General features: G+C 39.1%; 1 protein-coding gene across 12 annotated transcripts in view; it reads right to left on the bottom strand.

Moving 5' to 3' along the window:
* Nucleotides 1–19,463, bottom strand: part of nfic (nuclear factor I/C) — a 149,795-nt gene that overhangs the window by 34,668 nt on the left and 95,664 nt on the right. For all 12 annotated transcript variants that reach the window (XM_083554986.1, XM_083554988.1, XM_083554989.1 and 9 more), the window contains exons 3-6: nucleotides 18,137–18,211; nucleotides 12,624–12,698; nucleotides 5,271–5,394; nucleotides 1,024–1,148 (exon numbers count right to left, since the gene is read on the bottom strand). In XM_083554986.1, coding sequence (XP_083411112.1) covers nucleotides 1,024–1,148; nucleotides 5,271–5,394; nucleotides 12,624–12,698; nucleotides 18,137–18,211 — 399 coding nt within the window. The remainder of the gene's footprint in view (nucleotides 1–1,023; nucleotides 1,149–5,270; nucleotides 5,395–12,623; nucleotides 12,699–18,136; nucleotides 18,212–19,463) is intronic.

Raw genomic sequence — 19,463 nt, 5'->3', positions numbered from 1 at the left:
ATATATTCTGGGTTATTAAACAAGGTTTTGTTTAGTATATAATTCCGTTTTTTTTCTCTCTATTATTTCGGTCTTCAGTATTAATGTACAGTGTTGAAAATAAGAAAAATCAACTTTGGTGCTTTCCAAACTTTGGTGCTAATAATAGCTTTAATAATAATAATAATAATAATAATAATAATAATAATAATAATAATAATAAAATAATAATAATTATAATAATAATAACAATAATAATAATATTAATAATAATTTAGATAAATAAAAGAATTTTCGGAATCGTCTGGAGTTTAAATATTAATTAAATATTAAATAGTGTGTGTGTGTGTGTGTGTGTGTGTGTGTGTGTGTGTGTGTGTGTGTGTGTGTGTGTGTGTGTGTAAAACTCCTATCTGAAAACACTAATATTATTAAACACCGGAAGTTAAAACCAGGATGTGTTTTTTTTCCTTAAGGGCCACAACAACAGGAGAACATCCGACTCTCTTCCAGCAAAACACCTTAAAAGCGTCAGCTTTGTCTGAGTCGCTTTAGTATCTTTATGATCATTTAAAATGTAATATAGTCACCAGGAAAAAACATAAAACACTCTGATTACACTGCAAACATTATGTTACAGCCACCACAACTATATTTTAACCACATGTAGGAGAGAGCACGCACACACACACACACACACACACACACACACACACACACACATACACACACCCGTGCGCCCACGCTCCTAAAGTAGCTCGCAGTACGGTTTATATAACCACCGTGTGACCCAGTTTCCCTGCAGCCAGGTTCGGCTTGCCCAGGTGTTTTAGCTCTGCTTACACTGCATTTTCACACACACACACACACACACACACACACACACACACACACACACACACACACACACACACTCACACTCACACATATGCAGTGATTGTATAATTATCCTATTAAACTTAAGGTTCCTAAGTGAAGAGTGTGAAGGGTTGTGTATAAAGCTCATGTAAGAATCTGTGATTAATGTTACTGAATGGCTCAAACCTCCTTCCATCTCGTCCTGCCAGTGTCGGGAGCTGCTCGCGGGAGAGTTGGGTGAGGTGTAGTATTCACCCCCTGGGCTGGTGTCGATGTCTCCCTCCACAGAGCTCGACTTTTGCCTTTTACTCCTGCAGGAGACAAGCACACAGACGGTTTAGCAGGTAAGGGTCGATACAAGACTGCCCAGACAATTCAGACAACGCAGCCGAGACAACAAGGACGAGACAATGCAGATGAGACAATACAGACGAGACAAAACAGATGAGACAATACAAAACAGACGAGACAATACAGACAGGACAAAACAGAACAACACAGACTAGACAATACAGACAGGACAACGCAGACGAGACAATACAGACAGGACAACACAGCCAAAACAACACAGACGAGACAATACAGATGAGACAATACAATACAGATGAGACAATACAGACTAGACAATACAGACAGGACAACACATACGAGACAATACAGGACAACACAGCCAAAACAACACAGACGAGACAGGACAAACGAGACAGGACAACAAAAAGAGACAATAGAGGACAACACAGCCAAAACAACACAGACAAGACAATACAGACTACACAATACAGACAGGACAACACAGACGAAACAATACAGACAGGACAACACAGCCAAAACAACACAGATGAGACAATACAGACTAAGCAATACGGACAGAACAAAAGAGCCAAGACAACACAGATGAGACAATACAGACTAGACAATACAGACAGGACAACACAGACGAGACAAAACAGACTAGACAATTTGGACAGAACAACAGAGACAAGACAGTACAGACGCGACGATACAGACTAGACAATACAGACAGGACAACGCAGCCAAAACAACACAGACCAGGCAATACAGACTAGACAATACAGACAAAACAACACAGACTAGACAATACAGACTACACAATACAGACAGGACAACACAGACGAAACAATACAGACAGGACAACACAGCCAAAACAACACAGATGAGACAATACAGACTAAACAATACGGACAGAACAAAAGAGCCAAGACAACACAGATGAGACAATACAGACTAGACAATACAGACAGGACAACACAGAACAAAACAAGCAAAAACAACCTAAACAAAACAACACAAAAAAGACTACACAAGCAAGACAATGCAAAAGAGACAATACAGATGAGTCCACACACGGCCAAAATAACACAACTGAGACAACACTGGTAAGACAACACAGACAAGACACACACATACACACATGTACCCACACATACAAACACACAACACACCAATACGTATATACATTTACACACACATACACACATACCCACATACACACATGCATGTATACACAAATACATGCTCTCTCTTTCTCTCTCTCTTACACACACACACACACACACACACACACACACACACACACACACACACACACACACACACACACAGATTACTGATTATTAAAAAGAAGCTGCAACTCGGCAAAAAGTTTACTTTGTCTGAACTCAGAAGTGCGGTTATTGAAAAAAAAAAGAAGAGCATTCATCAAATCTAGCAGGACAGTGAAGGAGAAAAGATAAATCACTGAGCCCAGAGGGGTGCTGTCAAACACACACACACACACACACACACACACACACACACACACACACACACACACACACACACACACACACACACACACACACACACATTTATTAATGTCACTTTGACAAACTTACTTACACACTATGACAAAATTGTTCCGGCACACACACACACACACACACACACACACACACACACACACACACACACACACACACACACAGTGCAACTCAGGTCACAGTATGACAAAATGATTTGTGCTCGCACACACACACACACACACACACACACACACACACACACACACACACACACACACACACACACACACACACACACTGAGGCAAAATATGACAAAAGCCTTCATGCACACACACACACACACACACACACACACACACACACACACTGAGGCAAAATATGACAAAAGCCTTCATGCACACACACACACACACACTCACATACATACTGTTTTATCAGGTCACAATATGACAAAAGCATTCAAGCACACACACACACACACACACACACACACACACACACACACACACACACAAACACAACACACATAGGACGATATGTCAGGTCATATTATGACAAAAGTTTTCATGCACACAGACACGCACACACACACCATACGTTTCATCAGGTCACAATTTGACAATTCATGAACTTGCATTCATATATTGCACGCACGCACGCACACACACACACACACACACACACACACGCGGTTTTCTGCATAAATCTGATCACAAACATCTCATTTCAGAAAGTGAACACACACGCACATAAGGAAACCAAGGAAGCCAAGACTTCAAGCTCAGGAGCTCCTGTATTAGTTCATCTCCTGGCCAATCAGAATCAAGCATTCGGCAGCGCTGTGCTAAAAATATGTGAATTCCAGAACGCAGCCTGTTAACAGCTTTCTATCAACAGGGCTGAAATATGAAAGATTACATGCAATAACTGGAGCACATGAAGCGCTTAAACTTCAAGCTAACAGGAAATCGATTCAGCGATAAATCAATCACCAATCGAAAGTCAAGCTGGAAAAACTTACTTTTCAGGAAAAGCTGAAGAAAGAACTGCAAGCTAATTTGAATATACACTACATGGACAAGTTCAGGGACTTGACATTTCCAGCCATATGAGGTTCTTCCCCAAAACTGTTCCCACAAACCTGATAGCAAACAATTGTAAAGGGTGTCTTTGGATGCAGCAGCATGAAATATTCTCTTTGAACCAGTGGTGGATGAAGTACACAATGTACTTGAGTAAAAGTAGAGATGCATGAGGTAAAAAGTGACTCCAGTAAAAATGTTAGGTTTAAACTTTTACTTAGTAAAAGTACAAAAGTATTTGCCTTCAAATGTACTTAAGTATCCAAAGTACTATAATTTATTACGGCTATAATGTTCCTATTATCATTTTTGTCACACGACTTTTTTGTCAACTCATTAATCAACTTAGTTTATATAAAAAGACTTGAATGTTACACTTAGGACAACAATCTTTTATTAAAATGATATTAATGAGTCAAAAACTGATTGTTTTCTATAAAAATGATCATGAGCCCAAAACCTTCTTTTAAACTAATAAAAAAAAATATATATATATAATAAAATCAATTAATAAAAAGGAAAAACTGGTTTCACAAAATGTAGTTGAGTAAAAAGATATTTGACTTTGATTTAGTGAAATTACAAAGTAAAAGTCTCCCCGAATGGATATACTTCAGTAAAGTACAGAAATACAAATAAAAGCTACTAAAGTACAATAACGAATGACATTTACTTCGTAACAGTCCAAAACTGCTTTAAGACCCAAATCTGTTCCCGCATGACAATGCAGACAAAGCCAGCTCCATGAAGATGTACTTTCCATGAGTTGTAGTGAAAGATCTCTTGCTATCACCTCGAGGCCACCTCACGAACATCTACCAACTCAGAAAAGTGTTGAGATCAAATCCCACCACCACTAAGATGCCACTGCTGGGACTCTTAGCAAGGCCCTTGACCCTCAACTGCTCCATCGTATAAATGAAACAATTCGCTCCAGATAAAGGGAGTCTGCCAAAATGCCCTAAATGTAAATGTAAAATGTAAATGGGTACATGACTTTACTAACACCCTTGTGGATAAATGAGCTCAAACCTCAACAAAATCTAGTGGAACATCTAAGAGGTTATTCAAAGGAACATCAAAGGAGCTTACTTAGCTTATAACAGAGTATAGTAAGACTGAGATGTTCAAAATGCAAATTTTATGCACAAGTGTCCACAAACATATGGCCATATATTCTCTTATTATTCACGTTGTCCAACTTTACTAGTGATTAAAACTGATTTAGTAATTTTTTTTTACGATTTTGACTATTGTATCATGCTTTAATGGGCATTAATGTAATGTGTGTGTGGTTGGTAGCATCACAATCTCTCTTGAAGGCCATCCTGGTTTAAATCTGACCACTGGTAGGCAAGTGGTAACTCTCTGTTTAAGATGTTGGAGGTCTGATCAGAAGGTTGTGAGTTTAAATCCCAACAAGCCAAAAAGCCACTGTTGGGTCCTTGAGCGAGGCCCTTAACCCCTAACTGCTCTATTGTATTAATGAGATGTGTGTGTGTGTGTGTGTGTGTGTGTGTGTGTGTGTGTGTGTGTGTGTGTACTGACCCGCTGGAGGATGTGCTGGGTAAGGTTCTCCTCATGGTCACGCCTGTGGGGTTCAGATCGTAAGCCAGGTGTCCCTGCAGCTCGCCCAGAGAGAAGTTCGGCCCGGTTCCCGTCACCACCGGTGCTATAAACGAATAAAAAAAGACAAAAGTTTTAAAAAATCTGATATTTTTTTATTTACAACAATAAATAAAATTAACAGGGTTAATTTTTTTCCCCTTCATTTTCAGGAATATCGACATATTATTGTTAATATCGCGTACTACTGTACATAAACATTTAATAAATAAAATCATATAAAAAATCAAATCCTCTCAAAAATACCGTCAGTGTTTATTTGATTGTTTGTGAGCTAGATTAGCAACAATCAGCAACGACGACTTTGAACGTTTACAAAGACATCACCAAGAATAATCTTGCGTTAGCTAGCTAGCTAAGGCTGTAGATATCATTCAAATGCTCAGAATTTCATCGAAAATGTTCCTGTCAGGTCATTTCCTCACAAATATCCTGCCAGGTTAGCTTAAGTTAAGCAGCTAGCTTGCACCGGCAGTGAGAATTACATTTCTGAATATATTGTAAAGGTCCTCAATCTGATCAAGAAAGTGTCTTTTGACTAACTAGCTAGCAAAAAAAAACAAAAACATTGCCTCATATATGAGGTTTGCTAGCTGGTCAAGATTAGCAGCAAAGCATTTTATCCCTTTTTAAATATTATTTAAGAGTTTATTCAGTCTTGATAGCCATAAAATAGGCAGTGTGAGTAAAACCGTGTGGTTTTAGATTAACTTTAACCTGTGCTCAGTTTTATTTCTGGTTCCAGGCTGAATTATGAATCGTGCTGAATGATGACCGATCGCAGGGATACAGTACACAAGCATAAAGGCTAGCGGTGGGCTGTGATTTACAGCACTGAAGAGAGGTACTGCGGTATACACGGCTCTTTAATGGGTTGGACAGAGTCTCGGGGGACGAGGCTGCAGTGAGACGCTGTGCTGCTCTACACAACAGGTGTACAGACACTACAGCAAAGGAGCTTAAATATAAAACAGTGCTGGACAAGAGCTTGTAAGGGTTTGTGTTCAAGTGAAAACTGTGAAAACACTGATTCACTCATTTGATTTGATTTCACCCATTCTATTATGTTATGTCACTATGAGAAGCTCTTAAATGCTTAAATAAATACAATGTAAATAAATAAAAATATCAATAAATGAATAAAACATACTTACAGACCAACATTCACTCACAGACTCTCTCACTCATTCACAAAGACTCACTAATTTATAATCACTCATTTACAGATTTACTTATTTACTCACTTATAAACTCACTCACTCACCCACTCACACGTACTTTCACAGACTCACCCATTTACTCTCATTTACACACTGACTTGTTCACTTATTTGCTCACTCTCTCACTCATTAACTCTCACCCTCACTTACTCGGCCATTCAGTCATTCATAAACTCACTCATTCACTCAAACTCATTTACTCATAAACTCATTTACTCATACCTACTCACTCATAAACTCACTTACCGACTTACTCACTCACTCATAAACTCACTCACTCATAAACTTACTTACCGACTTACTCACTCACTCACTCTCACTCACTCACTCACTCACTCACTCACTCACACATTTACTCACTCACTCACAAATTTACCCACTCACTCATAAACTCACTCACTCACAAACTTACTTATAAACTCACTTACCTACGCACTCACTCACTTACTCACTCACTCATAAACTCACTTACCTACTCACTAACTAAATTTTTTTTTATAAACTCACTTACTCACTCACTCACTCACCCACTCACTCACTCATAATCTCACTTACTCATAAACTCACTCACTCACTTATAATCTCACTTACTCAAACTCACTCACTCACTTATAAACTCACTCACTTACTCATTCATCCCCACTTACTCACTCACTTATAAACTCACTCACTCATACCCACTCACTTACTTATAAACTCACTCACTCACTTACTCACTCACTTACTCATTCATACCCACTTACTCACTCACTCATACCCACTCATTTACTTATAAACTCACTCACTCACTCACTCATACCCACTCGCTCACTTATAAACTCACTCACTCACTCATACCCACTCACTCACTTATAAACTCACTCACTCACTCACTCACTCACTCACTCACTTAATCACTCACTCACTCATAAACTCACTCACTCATAAACTCACTCACTCATTATCTCACTTATTCATAAACTCACTCACTCATACCTACTCACTCACTTATAAACTCACTCACTCACTCACTCATACCCACTCGCTCACTTATAAACTCACTCACTCACTCATAAACTCACTCACTTACTCATTCATACCCACTTACTCACTCACTCACTCATAAACTCACTCACTCATTATCTCACAATCATAAACTCACTCACTCATACCCACTCACTCACTTATAAACTCACTCATTTACTCATACCCACTTGCTCACTTATAAACTCACTCACTCACTCATACCCACTCACTCACTCACTCACTCACTCATAAACTCACTCACTCACTCACTTATAAACTCACTCACTTACTCGTAAACTCACTCACTCACTCACTTATACCCACTCACTCACTTATAAACTCACTCACTCACTCACTCACTCACTCACTCACTCACTCACTCACTCACTCATACCCACTCATTTACTCATAAACTCACACACTCATAAACTCGCTCACTCACCCACTCACTAATTCACTTACTCATAGACTCATGAGTGGTGATTGGTCATCTGACTGATGCTAGATACGTAGTTTTTGAGGAGTATTCTTCTTTACACGTCCCCTGTGTGGGTCTCGATGATTTCATTATGGCCTCATTGGGAGATTCACATATTACACAAACAGACTCGTTATGCAGATTAAATCCTCCCATGAGAACATAATGAGAATCAGTAGTCTGTATAATTACAGACGGCTCTGAAAGTCAGCACAAATGTCAGATTCGCTCCAACGACAATGAAATCAGGGGGAGGGGTTTAGCGCATACTCTGCCTTGGGTTCAGTCAGTCTGACTCCTGCACGGATTCCTGAACATGCCAGAACGTAATTCATTAATAAAGCGAGTGATGTGTGTGAAAAATGAGGTTTCATGCACTGACAGCTTGAAATCTCAGGGCTAGGTGTCTTTAATCTACTGGAGTTTAATATGAGGATGATTGATTCTTATTTTTTTTTTTGGAAACATGAATCTATTCTGAAAAAGAGAGATGAGCTGTTCAGGAGAGTGGTGCAGCTGACAAGTGTGAGATGGTGAGATCAAATCAGGCTGCATTATAACTGCTTATTGAATGGTTTATTGTTTAATTTTATCCTTCATTTACTTATCTATCCATCCATCCATCCATCCATCCATCCATCCATCCATCCATCCATACAACAAACACTACAGCAATCCAAAACAAAACACTCAATGACTCATTCACTCAATCTCTCAGACTCACTCACTCTCTCACAGACGTACTCTTTCACAGACTCACTCATAAGACTCACTCATTCATTCACCCTTACTCTTACTTACCCTTTCTTACTCTTTCACAGACTCATTTAATCACTCTCTCAGACTCACTCACTCTCACAGACTCACTCACTCTCACAGACTTATTCATTTGCTCACCCACTCACTCTCTCAGACTCACTCAATGTCTTACAGACTTTCTCACTCTCTCACAGGCTCACTCTCTCAGACTCAATCATTAATTCACCCACTTACTCTTTCCCAGACCCACTCACTCTCTCAGACTCACTCACTCTCTCACAGACTCACTCACTCTCTCAAACTCACTTATTCACTCACCCACTCACTCTTACAGACTCACTCCCTCAGACTTACTTATTCACTCATCCACTCACTCTCTCACATACTTACTCTCTCTCATTCTCACTTATTCACTTACCCACTCACTCTTTCACTGACTAACTCTCTCAGACTCACTCACTTATTCATTCACCCACTTACTCTTTCACTCACTCACTCACTCACTCACTCACTCACTCATTCACTCACTCACTCACTCACTCACTCACTCACTTAGACTTACTTATTCACTCATCCACTCACTCTCTCACATACTTACTCTCTCTTATTCTCACTCATTCACTTACCCACTCACTCTTTCACTGACTTACTCTCTCAGACTCACTTATTCATTCACCCACTTACTCTTTCACTCACTCACTCACTCACTCACTTACTCACTCACTCACTCACTCACTCACTCACTCAGACGCACTCTCTCAGACTTACTCATTCATTCATTCACCCACTTACTCTTTCACAGACTCACTCAGACTCACTCTCTCACAGACCCATTCATTCATTTATTAATTCACTCACTTACTCTTTCACTCACTCACTCACTCACTCACTCACTCACTCACTCACAGACTCACTCTTTTAGACTCATTCATTCATTCATTCATTCACCCACTTACTCTTTCACAGACTCACTCACTCACTCAGACTCACTCTCTCACAGACTCACTCACTCACTCACTCACTCACTCACTCACTCATTCATTTATTCACCCACTTACTCTTTCACAGACTCACTCACTCACTCACTTACTCACTCTCTCAGACTCACTCATTCATTTACCCACTTGCTCTCTCACATACTCACTCACTCTCACATACTCACTCATTTACTCACCCACTCACTTTCTCACATACTCACTCACTCGGTCAGATTCATTCATTCACTCGTTCACTTATACATTAACTTCATCTTACAGTATCTTATCTGTACACATAAATCGTAGAAACAGCAGGTAATTGTGTTGAGTGTAAAAGCGATTGTACAGGTGGAAAGTCCTGGACGGTTTATGTTGAAGCATTCGAGGCCATTCCAGCACTTTAGCTGAGCACTGCAGTAATGTGAGCTAAATTACTGTCCACACACACACACACACACACACACACACACACACACACACACACACACACACACAAACACACACACACACACACACACACACACACACACACACACACACACACACACACACACGGGGATATCACAGCTGTGCGGAGATTTGGTGGATGAACAGGGCGCTCCCAGCTGGGAGAAACATCAACTCTAATTAGAAGCGAGTGACAGACCTGTGTTCAAGCTCTTTGGGGATAAAATCTCACACGTGTTCCAACATCCGGCAAAACCGTGAATACACACTCCACTGCATGCTCTTAGTTGTGTAAAGAAATGAAATAGAAATAGAATTTGTAGCTACATGAGGTTTCTCTTCAAAGGTGTTGAGGTCAGAGCTCTAGAGCAGACCACTCGACGGGCATTGTCATGTGTCTCCTAGTTCATGTGAAGGGAGAATTTCATGCTACTGCATCCAAAGACGTCCTATACAATTGTGTGCCTCACAAGTTTGTGGTAAACATGGTTTCACATATGGCTGAAGAACTCAGGCGTCCCAATACTTTTGTTGATATCTTTCTTTCATGCTTAAACTTGAGGCTTGATGAGGTCAAACACATCCGAGACGTTGTATAGATCAGGAACTCAGAACCTCACTATCTTCCCCTCAATATAATTGTGTCTTTTTTCATTTTGAAGACTTTCTTTGCACTTTAATTCCTCCCAGGTTTTAGCTTCATGTTTATATCGAAGCCCATTCACTCCACATAAAAAAAGAAGGTCCTTAATTTTTTCTCGCAATTACGACTATTTTTCTTTCAATTCTGACTTTATTTTTTGCAATTTTAACTTTGTTTCTCCAAAATGTAACTTTGTTTCTCGTAAATTTTTACTTCATTACCGTAAATCCCGGACTATAAAGCACACCCATATATAAGCCGCACCCACTGAATTTGAATACGATTTTTATTTTGAACATAAATAAGCTGCACCTGTCTACACTGAAACTAATGAACTTTACACAGGCTTTAACGAAAAATTTTGGGAATAGCCTGCCGCCACATTTTTCCGCTATTACTGCATGTGTGCAAGACCGAGGAATATGTCCTTATTATTTTCTGATGCTCATTTCTAAGTTTCTTTGACTAACCCGTAATGCTGTTGCCAAGAAAAATAAAAAAGCACGAGTTTTGGAAACCTGTCTGTGCTTATATGATTTGTGTTGTAACTGGAGTTAGCGAGCTCTCCCTTCACCCAGACTCAACACGTTACAACGGCTTGTATCTAAACAGTAGCCGAGCAAGAAAGTCATTGTTCACTGTCTTCCTCCTTCCTTCCACAACTATTTCTCTCGGGATTTTATCTTTTGGCATCGTCGTGCGTTTAAAAAAAACTTTTTTCTCCCGAAGCTGTGCAGCTCAGAACACGGGTGAGGTGCGTTTTTTTTTTTTATTCCTGTTCGGAAATGTCATTGGTCTAATGTTATGGGGTTCAGTTTTTGGCTTGAAGTTTGTGAAACCGGGAAAAACCCAGGAAAAATTCATAAATAAGCCGCTTCGCTGTTTAAGCCACGGGGTTCAAAACGTGAGAAAAAAGTAGCAGCTTATAGTCTGAAAAATACGGTACTTGCAATTCCGACTTTATTTCTCACAATTATGACTTAATTTCTCACAATTCTGACTTCACGTCTCGCAATTCCAACATTATTTCTGTCAATTCTGACTTCATTTCTCGTAATTCTGACTTTGTTTCTGTCAATTCTGATTTTATTTATCACAATTTCGACTTGTTTCTCGCAATTCTGACATAACTTCTCGCAATTCTGAATTCTCTTCTAACAACCATGAGGTAGCTGGAGCTATCAATTCTGCTCCTGCTTTAATGTTACAATGCAGCACTTGTACATAGCAGACAGGAGCTCATGCTACAATGGCTACGTCTGTTTGTGAAACCAAACCTAAAATAATCCTCTATGATTTTATCAAATCTCTTGTTTCACAGATCGATCTTTTGTTTGTAGCCTATTTTATTCTCAATGTGTTAAGATTTCTGGCAATTCAGAGAGTGTTGATGCTGCGCGATTGGCTAAAAAAGGTCAGAATTGCAAGAAAAGAAATCGGAATTGTAAGAAATATGGTCGTAATTGTAAAAAATGAAGTCAGAATTCTGAGGAAAAAAGTCGGAATTGCGAGAAATAAAGTCGACTTTGCGAGAAACTAAGTCAGAAATATAGTCTAAATTGTGAGGAAAACAAAAAGTGGAATTGTGAGAAATAATGTCAGATTTCCTAGAGATCAAGTGGGAATTGCGAGAAATAAAGTCACAATTGCGAGAAATAAAGTCAGATTTGTGCAATTCCATATGTTCATTCATGAATGACAACCAAAAACGTTCTGTTTCTAAGAATAAACCATTGAGCTGCTCACTTCTGGATACTTGTACCAGTTCAGTCACGTTGAACACTCCCGAGGTTATGAAGCTCTCCTGAAACTCGGGTCCATCTGCGAAAGAGGAAAATGGAAACACGGAACAATCAGCTAGTGTTTTTTTTTTTTTTTTAACCAAAAAATTATTATGTCACTATCATCATCACACACACACACACACACAAAACATGACGATTGTTATACATTTTTCCCCCACACAGATTAAAAACAAAAAACTAGCCTCTGAGCCACAACAATTAAAACACTGTACTGCCGTCAGCTCCGGAATTATTACTGCCCTTCGTGCAGACGAGCAAACGTTAATAAAATTGTTCTGCGTGGTATATTGACACAAGGAGTTATATTTAAAAAACTTTGCTTTCAAAACTATTAGCACCCCAACACATGAATTTGCTGATATTCTGAGGAGAAAAAAAAATGTAGGCCTCTGCAATGCAAACGTCTTTTATTAAAAATGTAAAAAAAGTGTCACACAATGTAAAACAATGTACACTTACGTTTGACTTCTGTCATTTACGAAGTTTTTAAAAATAATAATTGAAAAAATAAAATTCAATTGGTCAGTTGAAATTTCTGCCAGTCAGCAAAAAATTATATTTTAAAAACATAATTTTATTTATATGATGTTGGGTTGCCAGTTGGTCGGAAACTGGCAGTGTTTACAAACTTATATTTGCGTAGATTTTATTAGCAGTGTCTCGTTTGCGACGAATTGAAATTGTTTGTCCCCGTGCCTACGAAGAAAGCTTCTGATGCTCCTGCTTCTTCTCCATAGTATTTAAGTATTTAAGTATTAGCGCCATTTTGGGTCGATCGACACGCCGTTTCATGGTGCATTTATATTGGCTGGTCACTATACGCAGGTCGTTGCACCAAAGAGATGGTCTTCCTAAACTTCCAACACTGTAAGAAAATTTTTGTTCTTTGTTTTTTCTACTGTATCCTTAAACCATCTTTGAACTACTCTTACAGTCCCACGTACGACCACCGTTTATGAGCAATGACCAAAAAAAGCCGCCACAATCGTTTCATGTTGGTTATCTTTCATCAGAGAATCCTGATTGTGTTTTTTATGACTACCATGCCTGTATATACAATATCTGGACCAAACTACTGAGACGCCTGACTTTTTCAACAATATGTGGTTCTTTCCCAAACTAATACCACAAAGTTGGAGGCACACGGTTGTATAGAATGTCTTTGGATGCTCCAGCATGAAAATTTCCCTTTGAACTAGGAGACCCAATCCTGTTCCAGCATGACTATGACTAAGATCTCCTGCTATAGAGCTCTATAGAGCTCTGACCTCAACTCTACTGAACATGATGAATTGAAACGCTGACTGCACTCATCCAATCGTTCGACACAGTAGACCTTTTTGCTCTTGCAACTTTGAATCACTTTATATAAATAGATTTTATAACAGTGTCAGTGGATTGCAACAGTTATAAACTTTTTTCAATACAGGAAAGTCTTCATGAGAGAAAAAAACTCTTATAAGAGTTTTAAGAGTTATAAGAGAAGTGAAAGAGGTTTGGGTGACAACGAGGTGCCAATAATTTTGACAATACACTTTTTGAAATGAAATGAAAAGCAAACATTGAAAATGAATTCGGCGGTCGGGTTTCTTAGTACAAAATCTTTGTGTTCATTTTTTTTTCTATGTTTGTGTTTCTAATTCATGTTTCTCTCAATGTGCAGTTAACTGCAGGGTTAATCATATCTGCTTGATCAGGGCAATTAGGCTTTATTTCAACCCCCAGATGGCGCAGATCGTCTTAACGAGGGGTTTTGGGGGGGGAATTAAACGCTGAAGGACAGCATGTCACGTGATGATAGAAAAAAATGGAAAAGAGAATCAAGAACTCGGATGAAATGACACGTACACAAATAAAGTTGGTCTTATGATGCAGCCTCGGGTCTTACTCGTACTCGACCCGTGTGTTATGTGAGCTTCCGTAAACAAAACCACCTTTCGGGTTTTCGACGAGGCCTACAGAATGTTTTTTTTCTGCTGCTTGAATTCAGTATGAGCAAGCATGTTTCGTGTGGTCAGGAAACATGTGTGTATGAGGTGTGTGTGTGTTTGTGTTAGAGGTGTGGAAGGGTGTGGGTTTGCTAGGTTAAAGCCGAGCTGTATGTAGGTTGCGCTGTGTAAACAGGATGTTTGTACAGTGTGGAAACGAGCTCAGAGACCTGCGCTGCGCTGTAGGCCTTCTGCTTTACACATCTACATTCACCTGACCACATACACATGAATGCATTGTTCACACACACACACACACACACACACACACACACACACTGAGGCACAGAAGCCATGCATGAACAAGCAAAGACTGCACAGATTTTGCAGCTCTCAAACATCCACACACCCATGCCCACGCTCCCACAATCAATTCGACGACGCAAGTGTTTCGCATTTTCTATATTTGTCCTCTATATTTTTTTTACTGTACATTTGATAAAATATCAGATGAGTTAAATGTAAATAAATAAAATATACTAGAATATACTATTAATAAAATCAAAATACTATTCACTTATTTAAAACACTATAGGTTCTACTGTATAATTCCATTATACTAGATTATTATACCATGTAGTGAGGAAACATCTATCTATCTATCTATCTATCTATCTATCTATCTATCTATCTATCTATCTATCTATCTATCTATCTATCTATCTATCCATCTATCTATCTATCTATCTATCTATCTATCTATCTATCTATCTATCTATCTATCTATCTATCTATCTATCCATCCATCCATCCATCCATCCATCCATCCATCCATCCATCCACCAAACCCATCCATCCATCCACCCACCAAACCCATCCATCCATCCATCCATCCATCCATCCATCCATCCATCCATCCATCCATCTATCTATCTATCTATCTATCTATCTATCTATCTATCTATCTATCTATCTATCTATCTATCCATCCATCCATCCATCCATCCATCCATCCATCCATCTATCTATCTATCTATCTATCTATCTATCTATCTATCTATCTATCTATCTATCTATCTATCTATCTATCCATCCATCCATCCATCCATCCATCCATCCATCCACCAAACCCATCCATCCATCCACCCACCAAACCCATCCATCCATCCATCCATCCATCCATCCATCCATCCATCCATCTATCTATCTATCTATCTATCTATCTATCTATCTATCTATCTATCTATCTATCTATCTATCTATCTATCTATCTATCTATTGGCATATACATATAGACATACAATATTTAGGCAAAGGTTTGTGGACACCTGACTATAAGTCAAGTCAAGTCAAGTCAAGTCAAGTTTATTTCTATTGCGCTTTTCACAACAGACATTGTCTCAAAGCAGCTTTACAGAAATCAACAGTCAAGGTGAATGGTGTGCATTTATCCCTGATGAGCAGCCGTGCCGACTGTGGCAAGGAAAAACTCCCTTAGATGTTATGAGGAAGACTATAAGAGACGTATGTATCTTTATGAACATTCCATTCCACATTTAGTCTCTATTTTAACATGTGCCACTCTTCTGGGGAGATGTTCCAATAGATTTCGTGACAAATTCGACCAGTTAGTGAAGTAAGCTACTGATGTAGGTGAGGTGTTGAGGCCTGGGGTGCAGTCAGCATAAAAACTTCATCCCAAAGGTAGGGTTTATAGATCTATAGCAGGGGATCTTTCACTCCAACTCATGTTAAGTAGATCTTAATGGAGCTGGTTTTCTGCACAGGGTTTGCATTTTCATGCTATAACAGGTTCGGGTCTCCTACTGGAACCCTGATACTCACAACCTCGATAGTTCATGACTTTTCAATTGGAACCGGACGGAGTAACTCGCGAAAAAATTTTCAAAACAGAGATTGTACTAATAAATTACATTTTTTGTTACTCGTGCACTGTGTGTATATATATATATATATACTGTATATACTGGTATGTATATACTGGAGTACACTGACCAAGAATGAAGTCAAAACACAAAAGAGGAAGCAAACTATGACTATTCAAATAATCTGGGTAGATTTTGTCTGGATACAAAAAAAATAAGCTATTAGATATTAGACATAAACATGCTACTGTTAGCATTGTAGCATGGGTATCATTGGACTTCTCAGAAAAGAATTCTTTTGTATATGTTAGAGGAGAGCTGTAGTGATTGTGAACGTTAGCAAACACACAAGAGGACACACACTTTAAAACACACACGCAAGGACACACACACGTAAGGAAACACATATTGGGACACACATTAGGACACATGCTATGGCACACGTCATTGGGACACACTTCAAAACACTCACTTCAGGACACACACTTACACATTAGGACACACACTCTAAGACACACAGTTTAGAACACAATTAAAGACATACGCTTTAGGACACGCACTTTAAGACACATATTAGGACACACACTTTAGGACACAAATTATAAAACACACATTATGACACATGTTAAGACACAATGTGCAGGACACACACGTTAGGGCACACATGGATGGACATACAATGCAGGACACACACTTTGGGCAACCCAATTTATGAGGACACGCACATTATGACACCTAGTTTAGGACACATGGTTTAGAATAGGGCTCTTTAGTCCACTTAACTACACACGGAGCACTGTGTTTCCCCACGGACCATTATTACTGACGTACCACATAAAAAATGTCAGAATTGTGAGGAAAAAGTCAGAATTGGAGGAACGGTGAGAAAACAGCGAAGGGCGAGGAGAAGATTAAGGCCAAAGAAAACGACAAAGTTTTTAAATTTTTAGAACCAAACATAAAGAAAACACCATACACCTTTTTTTTTTATTCATTTGAAATTGTTTTTAATATTTTGATTTATGATTATTTTAATTGATATATTTGTATTCGCATTTTGATGTAATACGGCAATTAAATGCGCTAAATGGGTTTCGTTTTCACAGATATTCTTGTGCGCAATTTTAACAATAAAAATGTACATTTTTCTAAGAAGGACATTTTTTTAATTTTTAATTTTTTACGTTTTATTTTCTCTTGTATATTTAGTATTGATCTTTAATAAAGAAAAAGTACTTCTTATTGTTTAGAAAACACACTTTAGAACACACACTTTAGGACACATGTTAGGACACTGAATTCAGGACACACACTTTAGGACACACAGTTTAGAACACTCACATTGGGACACACACACACACACACACACACACACACACACACACACACTTGGCCAGTACTCAGTCACATGGTGTCAAATCAATCTCAGGCTTATTGTTACATAATTCATCGAAATCTGCAATTTATTTCCAGCTTCAATCAAACCCAGACACGAGCCTTAAAATGGCAAAAACACAAACGTGTGCGTGTGTGTGTGTGTGTTTGTGTGTGTGCGTGTGTGTGTGTGTGTGTGTGTGTGTGTGTGTGTGTGTGTGTGTGTGTGTGTGTAAAAAAGAGTGAGAAAATGTGTGTAATCTTACCCATTGTGGCGGCTCGACTGTCTTCTTGGTCAGAGCCGATACCGGTGCGAGGACTACTGCCCTGCTCCGCCGCCTCTGAGAGAGAGACAGAGAGAGAAAGAGAGAGAGAGACAGAAAAAGAGAGATGGAGAGAAAGAAACAGAGAGAGAGAGAGAGAGGGAGAGAGAAATAAAGAGATAAAGAGAGACATAAGAGAAGGGGAGAAAGAGAAATATCGAGAGAGAAACAGGGAGATAAAGAGACAGAAAAAGAGAGAGAGAACTTTATTTAGTGTTTTCTTCTTTTAATTTAATTTGTGAATGTAATGTATTATGCGTTCTATGCCGTGTGGGTTTTTTCAGTATTTTATGTTTTTATGTTATGTTTTAACACACAAACACACACACACACACACACACACACACACACACACACACACACATACACACACAGGTTAAAATGGACAATTCATGTTGGACCACACTGACCCACATTCAATTCGATTCAGTGCAATTTGATTCCATCCGATTCGATTCAAAGACTCGTTCCAGACATGCATAGACTATAATGAGACCTGATCCTTCCACTGACCATATTTGACATCGGGACACCATGGACGTCTTGGATCAGAACCTGGACACACTAAATGGTGTTTAAATAATTGACAGCTAAAAGAATTATGATGTTTTGCCAGGACAATGTTCTAACGTTGGTTTGCCTAAAATCACGACTCACGAACAGCATGCGATCCTAAAAGTAAAAGCGAATGGGAATTGGATTTGAGGAAACCGGAATGCAGATGTTGAATATGTTCTCAATAAACCAAAGCATGATACGCAAGGATATCGCTGTGGACTCCAGCTCCACGGAGCATGGCTTACTCATATGGTTCATAAACTCGAGAAATGAGACGCATGCCACCGAACCACACAGCAAACCCCCTTTGTTTTTTCTTTCGTTTGGCAAACATTGTAAACAAAAATATTTTTCTCTTTTTTTTTCTCTATCTGTCTCTCTACATTGGCAAAGGGACCGGATTGTGTCGGCATAAAGAAAGGACAAAAGTCCTAATCCGGCCATAAAACCCTTTTATATTTGCATGAACCCGGGTTTTCGCGGCACACGGAGATAAAAAAAAAAAAACCTTGATAAACACGCCGAGCAGCTCCAGAGCCGAAAGGAGTTTACCGAATGAAGTGGGGGTAAAGGAAAGTTTACCACAAGGTCTCTGGCAGAGGTTCAGAGAAAAATGAAAAAAAAAAAATCCCCGGAGTCAGATAAATAAATATAAGTGCAGCATATCTGATAGGCCGCTCTCCACCGGCAGATCAAAGCCGAGCCGAGCCGA

The sequence above is a fragment of the Silurus aristotelis genome (assembly GCF_946808225.1).
Source record: "Silurus aristotelis genome assembly, chromosome: 11".
Lineage (NCBI taxonomy): Eukaryota > Metazoa > Chordata > Actinopteri > Siluriformes > Siluridae > Silurus > Silurus aristotelis.
The sequence above is the reverse complement of the archived record's forward strand: the minus strand, read 5'-3'. Positions and strand labels throughout refer to the sequence as shown.